The sequence below is a fragment of the Monodelphis domestica genome, chromosome 8 (genome assembly GCF_027887165.1).
Source record: "Monodelphis domestica isolate mMonDom1 chromosome 8, mMonDom1.pri, whole genome shotgun sequence".
NCBI lineage: Eukaryota > Metazoa > Chordata > Mammalia > Didelphimorphia > Didelphidae > Monodelphis > Monodelphis domestica.
In genome coordinates this window covers 1,358,568-1,372,085 of record NC_077234.1, presented here as the reverse complement: position 1 = coordinate 1,372,085, position 13,518 = coordinate 1,358,568, and the positions used below count along the sequence as shown (strand labels likewise).

General features: G+C 48.7%; 1 protein-coding gene and 1 long non-coding RNA gene across 2 annotated transcripts in view; one reads left to right on the top strand and one right to left on the bottom strand.

The window, feature by feature from the left end:
• Positions 1-6,365, bottom strand: part of NUF2 (NUF2 component of NDC80 kinetochore complex) — a 31,520-nt gene extending 25,155 nt beyond the window's left edge. The window contains exons 1-4 of the mRNA XM_056807125.1: positions 6,160-6,365; positions 4,041-4,177; positions 2,133-2,207; positions 231-307 (exon numbers count right to left, since the gene is read on the bottom strand). Of these exons, the coding sequence (XP_056663103.1) occupies positions 231-307; positions 2,133-2,207; positions 4,041-4,163 (275 nt within the window). The 5' untranslated portion in view covers positions 4,164-4,177; positions 6,160-6,365. The remainder of the gene's footprint in view (positions 1-230; positions 308-2,132; positions 2,208-4,040; positions 4,178-6,159) is intronic.
• A 170-nt stretch (positions 6,366-6,535) lies between these two features.
• Positions 6,536-13,518, top strand: part of LOC130455790 (uncharacterized) — a 45,863-nt gene continuing 38,880 nt past the window's right edge. Inside the window, exon 1 of the long non-coding RNA XR_008913910.1 lies at positions 6,536-6,817. This is a non-coding gene — a long non-coding RNA (uncharacterized LOC130455790). The remainder of the gene's footprint in view (positions 6,818-13,518) is intronic.

Below are 13,518 nucleotides of genomic sequence, written 5' to 3'. Positions count from 1 at the left end.
CTGACGGCCGGCCGGAGCCCTCCCAGTCCAAGGCTCGGGGGGGGGGCTGGACGCCCCCCGCCGCAGCCCCCACCGCGCTCCCGACCCCCCGCGTCAGCCCTTGAGTGGCATTCTAGTAGAACCTGCCCCCCCCCCCCCCCCCCCCCGCCACGCTGCCGCCGGCCGGCCGGAGCCCTCCCGGTCCGAGGCTCGGACAGGGGACGCGGGGCTCCAGCCGCCCTCTGACTTACATGTACGTGAACAGGTTGCACAGCGGCAGGAAGCCTTCCATGATCTGGGGATACGCGACGTCCACGTTCACCGGCATCTAGACACGCAAACGCAGGGGGCACTTAGTCCAGCCCTAAAGAGCTCGGCGCCCTCGGGGATCCCACCGCCGGGGGGGGGGGGGGGGGGCAGCAGGGGGGGAGCTCCGGGCCGAGCGCCCAGACACGGACCAGCCCAGGATCCTCCCTGCCCTAAGGGGGGGCCTCGAAGGGAGACGAGGACAGCCAGGAACGCCCGGGGCCTGGGAGAGAAGCCGGGAGCGCCGGATGGCGCAGACAGCAAAGGGAGCCCTCGGAGATCCCCCAGCCGCTCCTCTGCTGGGCCTCCCCGCCTGGCACACAGCAGGTGCTCAATAAGTGCACAGTGAATGAAGCCTGGCGGGAGAAGGCAGCAGAAGAGGGGCCTTTCAGGGGAGCTCGGCCAGACGTGGGTGCGGCCTAGTCGGCCTCCCCCTTCCTAAGCTTAGCTGGGCTGGCCCGGCGCAGCCAGGGTGACGAGGGCCCTACACGAGGACTCCTCGGGACCGAGAATGGCCAGGCACAGCCCGGGATCCAGAGCCAACAGGGAGGGTGAGCGCCGGGCGCCCAGGGAGCCTCCTTCCGTTTTGCAAGACACACTTTTAAGAAGGAAAACAGCCGGCCAGCATCAGCTGGAGAGTACTTAAACGAACGTCGCCCTCTATCATTTAGGCCACTCTCGCTTCCCAGATGGACCGTCTGGGTGTCCGGCAGCTCCCCATGAGGGGCGGAGTCGCTCTGGAATTCACCTGGAAGCTGTGGCGTCCCCTCCCCCTGCTCACTGTGGGGGACTGGTCTGTAAGTGGCCCCGTCCTGCGCCAGGGAGGGCCCGGGGGTCAGAGGCTTTCGCTGCGGCTCTCGCCAGCCGTCTGTTTCCCTTTAAGCCCCCCCTAAGCCAAGATGTGAGACGCAGCCTGGAGGATTTGTTTGGGTGGAGCTTCCTGACAGCAGGTCCCTGCTGGTCCTGTCTCTGCGGTTCCAGAGCCCAGCCCAGAGGAAGCTTCTATGCCCCCGTCATGTCTCGACAGCGCTGGCTCGCCATTATCTCCGAGGGCAGGCAGAGCCCAGCCCAGAGGAAGCTTCTATGCCCCCGTCATGTCTCGACAGCGCTGGCTCGCCATTATCTCCGAGGGCAGGCAGAGCCCAGCCCAGAGGGAGCTTCTACGCCCCCGTCATGTCTCGACAGCGCTGGCTCGCCATTATCTCTGAGGGCAGGCAGAGCCCAGCCCAGAGGGAGCTTCTACGCCCCCGTCATGTCTCGACAGCGCTGGCTCGCCATTATCTCCGAGGGCAGGCAGAGCCCAGCCCAGGGGGAGCTTCTACGCCCCCGTCATGTCTCAACAGCGCTGGCTCGCCATTATCTCCGAGGGCAGGCAGAGCCCAGCCCAGGGGGAGCTTCTATGCCCCCGTCATGGCTCGACAGCGCTGGCTCGCCATTATCTCCGAGGGCAGGCAGAGCCCAGCCCAGGGGGAGCTTCTATGCCCCAGTCATGTCTCGACAGCGCTGGCTCGCCATTATCTCCGAGGGCAGGCAGAGCCCAGCCCAGGGGGAGCTTCTATGCCCCCGTCATGGCTCGACAGCGCTGGCTCGCCATTATCTCCGAGGGCAGGCCTGGCCTACCTTCCAGCGTTCTAACATCCAGACTACGGAACCCCGGCAATGGGAGAATCCACAAGGTCGGATGTGAGCCCGAGGGAAACAGAACGTCCGTCCAAAGAGCCAGCGCGGCATGATGGGACAGAGGGAAGCAACAACAACAGTTTCTGTTTCTTAATAACCTTAATATAACAGCCCTATTTCTGCAGCCCTTTACAGACAGCCATCCATTCGTCTCCAAGCAAACCCACCATGTAAAAAGAGTCCAGGGGAATCCCATACACAATCTGCAGAGTTCGCAAAAAAATCCTGCGCACGACTTCTGGCTGTAAGAGAAAAAAACGGACCATCAAAATCCCTCTTTTCCACATCAAACCCTCATTCTTGTGATCACTGAAATGAAGGCTGCAGTACTGGATGGCGACTGGGATATTCCTGGGAAAGGACAGCACTATCGAAATGACCCAATTCTATTCTCCCCCCACTTCAGTTCCCCTTTTTCCAAACCGACTCCCCGATAGCCGGGGGAACGCCCCACAGAGACGTGGGTTAGGGAGGGAGCCTTCGGACTGACGTTGGTCGCTCCGGCTCACATAAAGCAACATCAGGAAAGTCAATCCGTGGAAATTCCTCTTAAGACATCTCAGACACACCCGCGGCCTTCTCGACTGAGAGAAATCAGGAATAAGGCCGCTCTGGCTGGGAGCCACGTAAGTCCGGGGATGCCGGCCCGACTTGAAAACGAGGACCGAACAGGTAACTCAGGGACTTGGCACAACCGGCACTGTAGGGTGCCCTGAGCTATAAGGGAATATCTAGTGCCAGTGAGGTTCCATGCAATTGGAGAAGAAGCGAAGGCCAGCACGGAAAGCCCTGAGAGAAGTCGTTGCGCTCACTTTCCGGACCTACAGAAGCCTTTCCAGGGCTTCTCTAAACCAGGACAATCCAGAGAAGTGGCAGCTAAGGGGAGGGGAAGAGGCTGCGGACCTCCCGGGTGTCTCAGGGCACATCCAGCATGAAATAATACTGAGGAGGTACCATCAAACCCAAATGACCCCAGAGATTTTTCAGTCATTCGGGAAGCTCAGAGAAGTTAAGGAATCTCCCCAGAGTTATACAGAACGTAGATGTCAGATGGGAAATGAGGTCTTCCTGATTCCAAAGCCAACTCTCTCTCCCCCACATCGCATTGAAACAAAGTACAGAGGTAGCAGAGCATGGTGGCTAGGTGTGGAAGCCACAATTTCTGAATCCTGGGTTCAAATCCTGCCTCATAAGCGAGCTGTGAGACCTGAGCAAACCACTGACCTCCTCTGGGCCTTGTTTCCATCATCTGTAATAGAAGGGGGCTGAATTAGATGCCTCCCATCCTCAAGGCTACATTTGTCTGGCCATAAAAACAAGCTTTTGAACATGTTTCCTCAAAGACTAACCAAAGGCCATTCAGTGCCATCATTCATTAGACTGCAGGAGAATGCAACCTGAAGCATGAAGGATAGAATTTGAGAAGAGACAATTTTAAGAGGTAAATAGATTTTTATTCATTAAAAAACGCTAATTTAAAGTTTTAAGAGTGGGCAGGAAGCAGTGGATTGGGGGCACAGGAGCTCATGCCCAGCTTCTGACATAGACTAGCTGAAGACACATGATCAAACAATGACAAAAGTAGGCAGACTATGCACCCTTTAAGGCTCTTTTATGGGGGCTGTATTTTGAGGCAAACAACCACATTTCCCAAATCTGTGGACAGATTTGTCCCTCCCACTCCTATCATTTCTTCTTAAAAAATAAAAATCCTTAGCGGCTACCTTGGAATTGATACTGTGTCTTGGTTTCAAAGTAGAAGAGGAACAAGGGCTAGGCAATGGGGGTTAAGTGACTTGCCCCAAGAGCCACACCACTAGAAAGCGTCTGAGGTCATATTTGAACCCAGGACCTCCTGTCTTTAGGTCTCGCTCTTTGTCCCCTGAGCCACCTAGCTTCCCCGGATTTCGGTGTCATTTAAAACTAAACCCTGCAGTGGCAAATACAGATAGACTCTCTATGCAAGCAGCTATTCGGTACTGAGCACGAGAAGGAAGCATCTCTCTGGCTGAGCCTCTAGTTGTTTACGCCACAACCACTTAGTTCCCCAGACATCACCTCCCTGTACTTAGTACCTTTGGATTTGGGAAAAGATCATTCTTGGAAAGGTTTTTGCCATCAGCTCCCGTCAGGATGGAATTCTGCACGTGCGTCACAATCTCAGCCGGAGTCAGTCTGGGAAAAGACAGGGTTTCCATGGCGGCCTCTCGACCTGTAACGAGAACGTCACTGAGCGTCAGCAGCGTGTCTAAAGGGGTTTCGGTGTCATCGGGAAGCCACCACAGGACTCCCGAGTGCCGGCGGCCCCGAGGAAGGGTCCCTAACCGACGGCGCCACGCCGGAGCTCTCTCCAGGGACGTCCACGAGCGCACTTCCTTTGGCCACAGCTCGAGCAGTGAAGCCAGTGGTCACTGGAGAGGAGAGCGGCCCCCGAGAGCCTTCTACTGCGTAACGAGAGGCTCTCTCTGAGCTCCGCGCACTCATCTCCCCAAGGAACGAACACCGAGAGGGGCCGCTTCGGTCTGAAGGGATGATCGGCATAGCTCGACTATGAAGGGCTCGCGATTCTCTGGGAAGGTCGTGCTGGGACGACACAACAAGCCTTCGCTGACTGCTCGTGACCCTGAGAGAAACTCGTTGGCTGAGCCCACCTCGGGCAAGCTCCAGAGATGACGGGGCAGCCTGGCTGTTACCGTCTCCCAGCACAGCCGCCCATCCCTGGGGCACGGTCTGAGGTAGAGTCTACCGTCCCATCCTCACAGCGACCCTCCAGGGAGATGCCGATCCCCAAGGGATGGAGGAAGAGCAGGCGGCCCTGGTCCCGCAGCTCAGTAACACGGCTCTTTTCCCGATTTCAAATCCAGCCCTCCAAGCACAAGAATATCCAGCTCTCACTTTATTAGACACCATTTTCTAGGGTTAATGAGGCAATACGACTGTCCTTATTGGGGCAGCCAGGTGATGAAGTGGCTAGAGTGCCAAGGCTCCCTCCCCCCAACGGAGCCTTGGATACTGGGGAAGTCACTCCGCTTCCCCACGGAGAAGAAAACTCCAAACGGGCGGGACTGGACAAGAGCATCACCTCATTCCATGGGGTTATTTTATAGCACATTCAGAAGGCAGGCAAAGGCGGTGACAACATAGATCTACTCCTCCAGCTGGGAGAAAAGTGCTAACAAGGATCTCCTGTTCTCTTTCAGAGTGTCAGTCAGCCAACCCAGAGTTGGAGAAGGCTGAAAAGTAGTGGAGCTGAGTGCAAGGCAAGGCGGCAGGGGCAGGGGGAGGTGGATGGTGCTCCAACAATCTTGCATTTCTCACCAGCAGAAGATATGGATTACTGATCATTGGCACTCGTCTTGTGCGGTTCTGGATTATTGGTCCCCCACCTAAATAAGGGCATTCCAGGCAGGCGCTGACAAATGACGGCAGGTGGAACAATGGAGCCAACAGAAGATCGCCGGCAATGCAGGGGAATCCCTGAAAGCTGCCATGCCCCTTATTCCATTTTTGGCATCCTTAAGCTTCCCTAAAACGTGTCAACCCCCCCCTCCCCAACACACCGCGGACTGGCCTTGCGCCCTCCTCCTCTGCACCCATGTCCCAGAGTTTCCTGCCTGGACCGCCCCAGAATGCCCAGGGCTTCCCTGAACTGGGAGGTGACAAGGGCTCAGACCAGCCATAAATCTGCCACCCACATCCATCAGCCTAAGCCACGCCGGCGCTTTAAGCCTCTCCTTTCGAGAAACACTTTCAGGTCTCTGGACAGAAGAGTTCTGAGCCACGCACAAGCCGGACGAGCCGGCGAACCTTCAGCTTCCTCGGTTAACCTGGCGCAGCCCTCCGTCACTGACCTCCCCAACTCCATCCTGCTCAGCTGTCTAATGTGCCCCCCCCCCCCGGGCTTCCCATTGGCCCCTCAGGTCCGAGTGTTCCGGGGGAAGATCCAGCCCCAACGGAGGGGAGCCGCTCCCATCCCGGAGGACCCGGGGTGACGGAAGACGGACGGGGTTCGCCCGCTGAACTGAGCAGCCCCGCCAAGCCCATGGGCGAAGACAGGAACCCAGGACCGACGCCTCCCCCTGAGCCCCGGGACCCCACAGGGATGGGGGTAACGACGGCATCCGGGAGAAGTGCGCTGGGAAGGCGCCTCGTCCCCGTCCGCCAGGCCAAGCAGGATCCGCGGCGCCCACTTACTGCCCAGGGCTTCCAGCGTCCGGTCTGGCCTTTTTGCCTCTCCGCCCCGCAGCCGGGCTTCGCGCTCACCAACAGCTTCTTGGAACCGAATCACTTTTCAAATCTACTGCGACAGGAAGTTCCGCCCCTCCCTCTACTCCACTTCCGTCTTCTGTCGCTCTTATTACCGGAAGGGGAGGCTTAGTCCAGGTCTGCTCTGGGCGTACTTTGCGCTGGGGGCGGGGGAGGGGGCGGGCCTGGGCCTATCTTCAACCGGAGCCATTGGGTCTTCAGGCACGGTGGGAAGACAGTGGGCGGAGAGGAGGCGGGGCCGGGGCGGGATAGGGGCGGAGCCTGGGGAAGTCCTGCAGTTATAGGAGGACTGAGTGAGGCCGGAACCTTCTGGGAGGGGCGTCTGTGGGTGGTGGGGGTTCTGAAGAAGGGACACTTAAGGCGAGGCTCTGCAGTCTAGGACAGAACTAAACCACGGGCCCCTAGCATGTGGGAGGCGCGATCCCAACCTCCTCCCCCTGGCCAGCTCCTCATGTTCTGGCCTGGCTCCCAGGGAGCGTTGCCTTGGTCCGGGCTTCCGTGCCCGGCGTGTTGGCATGGAGAGGACTCCCGGCACCTGGACCGCCCGGGACGGAAAGCAGCCCCCGCCGCGTTTCTCCGAGCCCAGGTAAAGGGGGTTCCTCTCCGGGCTTTGGCTCCTGGCACCTCCCAGTGCGAAGCTGGCCCCAACACACGTGGCAGGGTTAGGGCCAGAGGACTGCCTTTGCTGCTCTGAGGGGCGCAAACTGCCGAGCCTGCCTGTTGTGCGTGTGTGGTGAATCTCCTTCTGTTCCACTGTCGTGGAGCCTTAATCACCTACCGCGGGTCTGTAGCTTCCTTACACGCCCGCCTAGAGGAGGGCGATCCGGGAAGGACCCAAGCCGTGTGCACTGAGGCCCGGCAGCCCAGGGGAATTCCCTTTCCCTCTTTGGTGGCCTTCAGCTCACCCGCGATGACGCCAAAACCCTTCTACCTGCATTGGTGCCTTCCTCCTCTGCGCCCATCTTCTGCAGTTTTCTGCCTGGAATCCCTGGGATGGAGTATTCTGGAAGAAAGGTGGAGATTTCCCTGGAGCGGGAGGTGACAAGCCCATGGCGCTCAGTAAAGATGCAAACCCTGATTGGCATCAGCCCCAGCCTAGGTTCAGAGAGGCAAACCTGTGGCACATGTGCCAAAGGGCGGCACTCAGAGTCCTGTGGTCATGTGCACTGTAGCCCCAGCTAGAAAGTCAGAGGGAGGCGGGGCCGGGCTGTTCCCCTCCCCCTCCCCATACACCCCTGAGGGCATTCCTCACCTCACCAGCCCCTCTGCCCAGCAGCCCAGTGGATGCTCTTCCTCCCTCCCCTGTCTGGAGTAGGAGTGTGGTTCAGGTGTGGCATGAGGGTTGCAGTTTGGGCATTGACGCTCCAAAAGGTTCGCCATCAGTGGCCTAGGCTATTGCATCAACTTAGGCGTCTTCTTAAAGACTTTCTGACCTCTGGGCAGAATGGAGTTTGGAGCCTCCTATTCTTTGGGCAAGATCTTGTTACCATCTTGGAGTTTGCCCACAACACAAGGGCTGGCAAAGAATTCTCCAAGCACGAGCAAAATCTGACTTGATTTGGTGGACAAGGTAAACAAGGCATAGGTCTGCAGATTCCCCAGTTGAATCTAAGACCCTGACCATTGACTAGCAGATTTTTAAAGGCAACAAGAGGAATTCACAAAGTTTTGGGGGGGACTTGTAGGGGTCACACTTGACATAAGTAACAGGAAATCCCCATCCCCCCCCCACCTTCTGAGGGCTAGTGCTCTCCTGCCCAACCACCATGGGCCTCTGAGGGTTCCTGGCCTCTATGACCTTTGGGTGATGCTGTAGCATCTTACATGAATTAGTTTGGGATAAAGTACAATAGGAAATAAATTTACACACCATGAATGACCATATTAATTAATTATGATTAATGTAGTAAACATCCACATTTAAGATTATAATTCAGATACTAAACTGGGACTACTTTTTAAGAATTTTATTTATTTAAAATTTTCTAACAAATTGCCACGTAAGTTTTTTGAAGTTATGTGATCCAAATTGTCTCCCTCCTTCCTCCAGAGATGCAATTAATTCAATCTAGGTTATATCTATATTATCACACAAAACATATTTCCATAGTACTCATTTTAGTAAGTGAGCCAAAACCCAACCTCAAATCACACACCCAAATAAACAAGTGATCAATCATGCCTTCAATTGTACTCTTATTTCAGCAGTTCTTCCTCTGGAAGTGGATAGCATTCTTTGTCATAAGTCCCCCAGAATTGTCCTGGTTCGTTGTATTACTGGTAGTAGCAAAGTCTCTCACATTTGAGTCTTCTACAATATTGCTGTTGCGGTTTTTAATATTTTCCTGGTCCTGCTTATTTCACTCTGCATCAATTCATGTAGGTCAGCACTGGTGAACCTTTTAGAGATTTTGTGCCCAAACTGCACCCACAGCTACCTGTGAGCCCCCCTGCCTTACTACCCCAGATGATGAAGGGAGGAAGTGCTGCTGGGCACAGGGGTGGGGTAGGTGAACACTGTCCCCAAGTGCTGTGGAGAGGGGGGACAGAGCAGCCCTTCTGGCAGGCTGGGGCATGTGTGCCAAGTTAACCATCGTTAACTTGGATGTAGGTCTTTCCAACTCTTTCAGAAATCAATGTATTCATCATTCCTGATAGCACAACAATAGTCTATCACCATCATATAACACAATTTGTTCAGCCATTCCCCAATTGAGGGATGTCCCTTTAGTTTCTAATTCCCCCCCCCCCCCCCCCCGAAAGCAGCTATAAATAGTTTTGTACAAACAGGTCCTTTCCCATTCTTTTTATCTCTTTGGAATTGTAAAATTAGAATTCTCTCCCCAGGGACTCTCTTTCCTAGCATCCAAGTTATGTATCCACATTACAGGTTAACATGAGGATATATTTTGTGTACCTCTGGCCTCCCAGAAATCCTAACCCTAAATTCATGGCTGTGGAGGTGGGGGTGAGGTGAGAGGAAGAAGAATTTTACTAAGGTGTTTTTTATTCAGGTTTTTACTTTTGTTCTTTTTATATAAAATATAATACTTGGAGTTATTGGATATTACTTTAAATTTTACAGGATACAGACCCAGTAGTGGTATTCCTGGACCAAAGGACACACATTCTTTTAAAGCCCTTTTGGCATAATTCCAAATTGCCTTCAGAATGGTTGGATTAGTTGACAACTCCACCAGCAATGCATTAGTGCCCCAATTTTGCCACATCCCCTCCCACATTTATCATTTTCTTTTACTGTCAAAATGTCCACTCTGCTAGGTGTGAGGTGCTACCTCAGAGTTGTTTTAATTTGCATTTCTCTAATTAACAACAATTTAGAACATTTTTTATATGATTATAAATGACTGATTTCTTCATCTGAAAATTACCTGTTCATATTCTTTGACCATTTGTCAACAGGGAAATGACTTGTATTCTTATTAATGTGTCTTGGTTCTCCATAATTGAGAAATGATACTTTCATAAGAGAAATTTGTTATGAAAAATTTCCCGTTTGTTGTTTTCCTTCTAATCTCAGTTATATTCATTTTGTTTGTACAAAACTTTAATTTTAATATAGTCAAAATTATTCATTTTATTTCTTATAATGCCCTTTATCTTTTGCTTGGTTATAAAATTCTTCCCTTAATCGATCTGACAGGTAAACTATTCTATGTTCCTCTGTTTTACTTTAATATTATCCTTTACATTTAAGCCATACACCATTTTGTCTCTATACTGATATAGGGCAATGTTGGCAAATCTTTAAGCGGTCAGGTGTCCAAACTGCAATTTCAAGCTACCTGTGAGCCTTCTGCATTACCCTAGACAGTGGTGGGAGGAAGTGCTTTCATTGGGCTGCTTGGCAGAGGGCCGGGGTATGTGAACATTGTCCCCAGGAGGTAGTGGAGAGGGGGCATGGAGCAGTTCCCCTCTTCCCAGGAGTACTCGAGCCACACTTTTGCCAATACAGTATAGGATGTGAGATATTGATCTGTACATAATTTTTGCTATATTGTTTTCCAGGTTTCCCAACAGTTTCTGTCAAATGGTGAATTCTTATCCCAAAGTTATCTTTGGGTTCATCAAACACTAGATTACTGAGGTTATTTACCCCTTGCCTATTCCATTGACCTACCTTCTATTTCTTAGCCAGTACCAAATCATTTGGATGATTACTGCTTTATTGTACAACTTGAGATCTCATACTGCTAAGCCAGTATCCTTAATATTTTTTTTCATTAATTCTCTTTTGTTCTTCCAGATGAATTTTATTATTTGTTTAGTTCTAGAAAATAATTTTTGGTAGTTTTATTGGTGTGGCACTGAATAAGTAAATTAATTTAGGTAGAACTCTAATTGTTATTATATTTGATCAGCCTACCCATGAGCGATTAATGTTTTTCTAGTTGTTTAGATCCATCTATGTTTGTGTCAAATGTGTTTTGTAATTGTGTTCATATTATTCCTGTGTTCATCTTAACAAGTAGGTTCCCACGTATTTTATATTGTCTACAGTGATTTTAAATGGAATTTTTCTTTCTAACTCTTGCTGCTAGACTTTGTTCGAAATATATACAAATGTTTATGATTTACACGGGTTTATTTTGTATCCTGCAACTTTGCTAAAGTTATTAATCCTTTCATCTAGTTTTTAGTTGTTTCTCTAGGATTCCCAAAGTATGCCACCATATTATCCACAAAGAGTGATAGTTTAATTTCCTCATTGTTTACCTTAACTCTGTAAAATTTTAAGTTAAATCTCAATAATAAAAATATTATATTTTAGGAGATTTATTCATTATCATTAGAAGCAAAGGATTAAAAAGGATATAAAATAAAAACCATGTTCCCATGGCTAATCACCCTGTTCAACACCCCTCCCCCCCATGCTTACCACCACCATGCTTGGGACAGGAAGCCCACTAAATTTATCCCCTGTCTACAGGAAGTATGTAATGACAGGAAGTCAATGGGCTCCCAGGAAATGTAGTTCTTTTTTAGGGTACCAGATTTTCATTTATACATTCCCTCCTGATGGTCATTGGAGGATTTGTCTCCCCATTGATCATTTAATTGATCATTTAACATAATCAACTTTTCAATTACAGTAATTTGGGAGTAAAAGGGAAAAAGAACAAAACCAATGATTGCTAAGCGCATTGATAAAAAGCCAGTTAGGAGGCAGTTCCCTTTGGCATAAGAGTATACATACAAAGACAAATGCATTCAACCCCACACAGTTCAAATTACCACATCCCAAAGTTCACTCTGGATCTTCTGGTGCAGCATGTTGTCTGTAGAGGCTGGTACCTTCTCCAAACAGTTCACTTTATAGATTCGGAGAGGTAGCATGTTTTTTATTCTACAATTATTCTAAAAAAAAAATTTAAACATTGCATTTTAGAATAATAATACATTCCCCCTGAAGAGGATGTTCAAAAACACAGGTATCACTTAGGGAATGCATGGTTGAGTTATGAGGCATATTAATAAATTGGCAAGATAAATAAAAAAACATAAAAAAGTTGAAATAAAAGAGAAAAAATTAACTTCTGGATGAAATATACACTATCAAAGTCTTATGTGTAAAATTTTTAAGTAAAGAGAAAATAAACCTATACTAGGTCTTTGAATCAGGGTCCAATTAAAGTGATTTAAGCAATTATGCATTTATCCAATCACTAGCCAGGACTACAGAAAGTTTGACACACTATGAAAGACAGAAAAAGGACTAGATTTATGGGAGCCAGGTAGGATCCAGAATAATCGATGTTATGTATTTGATATAGAGTGTGTGGTACAAGGAGGACCTGCATTTAACACATGTTAAACAGTCGCAACCTCAAGTCTCACACATGATAAAGTCTTTGCACTCTTTGTGCAAAATGTCATCAATCCACATAGGATTGGTTTGATCTCTTTGACCTTGTGCTTGATTGGCACTATGCAAGTGGCTTTGAGCTTCTTTGGCACTGTGCAGTGGCTCTTTTTATATTTCCTTCTCCTGGAATCAGACAGAATCATTAATCAAAGTCCCACAATTATTTTTAAAGCTTTTTGGGTATGCATTGACATTAGGACAAATGTATTTTAAACTTATATTACTGCAAAATCAAAAAAGTTAAAGAAAGTTCTTAATACTGGTGACGTGCTTCAAATAAAAAAAGGAGAGAAAAAATAAAACTGAAATAGTGTATTGCACATGCAAGCAAAAACAATAATAAAAAAGTTTTAAAAATAAAAAAATATATAGCTTACAATCATTGACACGCTGTGTTAGCTAAGGAAAGGTAGAATACCAAAAATGAGATCCATTTCCTTTTCAAACCTGGTCATGATCCACTGTGTGAGTGCAAATGATTTTAACAAAGTAACAGTTTTTTTTTTATAAAGAACAATAGTACAACTATAGTTGTTGCACATTCAAGGTAATGCACATTCAAGAAGTATCAAAATCCCCAAAGTTATAATAGCCCATTTAATAACAATAGCAAACAAACCCACTATCATTGGGATTTACATGAGTCTGTTATATGACATTTAAAGCTAATGGATATTTGTCACAAGTTTTTCAGGTATAGCAATCTTTCAACCTTGGCTGAGATGTTTTTTTAAAAAAATTGATTACTGCCATCATTACAAAAATATGGCAAGGGAGTCTAGAAAAGACCAAGCCTCTGTACTGTTGATGTTGGGTCTAAAAAAACGTCACCAAGAATCTAGATCATTCTAGTGGAAGGGTAGAGTAAGCTGAAGAGTTACAAATGAGAGATATTCCTTCTAGGGAGCCATCCAGGGGGTACCATGCCCTAAGAACAACTTCCCAGCTTCTCTGGTGTAAGACTGTTATGTTCCATCCAATTCACATTTTTACAAATGCAGAGGTGGGGATATAATATCACTTCACTTCAGCTACTAAAATGGACCTTTTAACTCAAAATGATCAGGCAGAGCTATTGAAAAATAATCTAAAAATCATGTCTGAAGATTCCTTAAAATCAATTTGAGATATTTAGCTCATTACATTTTCCAAAGGTTGTTAACAAGGTTGGCAGAGTACATCCATCATCTATGTGTCAATTAACAAAGCCAAAATGGAAAAAAAAATGTTGTTTTTATGGGCTTATACAATGACATTTTGTTCAGTATAGTTAAAGGGGAAAGGTAATAGAATATATCTAATAGTTAAAACACTGTAGATTAAAATGACTCAATGTAACATAATTGTATTGATCAGATTAATATATGAACTTAGAACAAAAAAATTAAATCTTAAAGCAA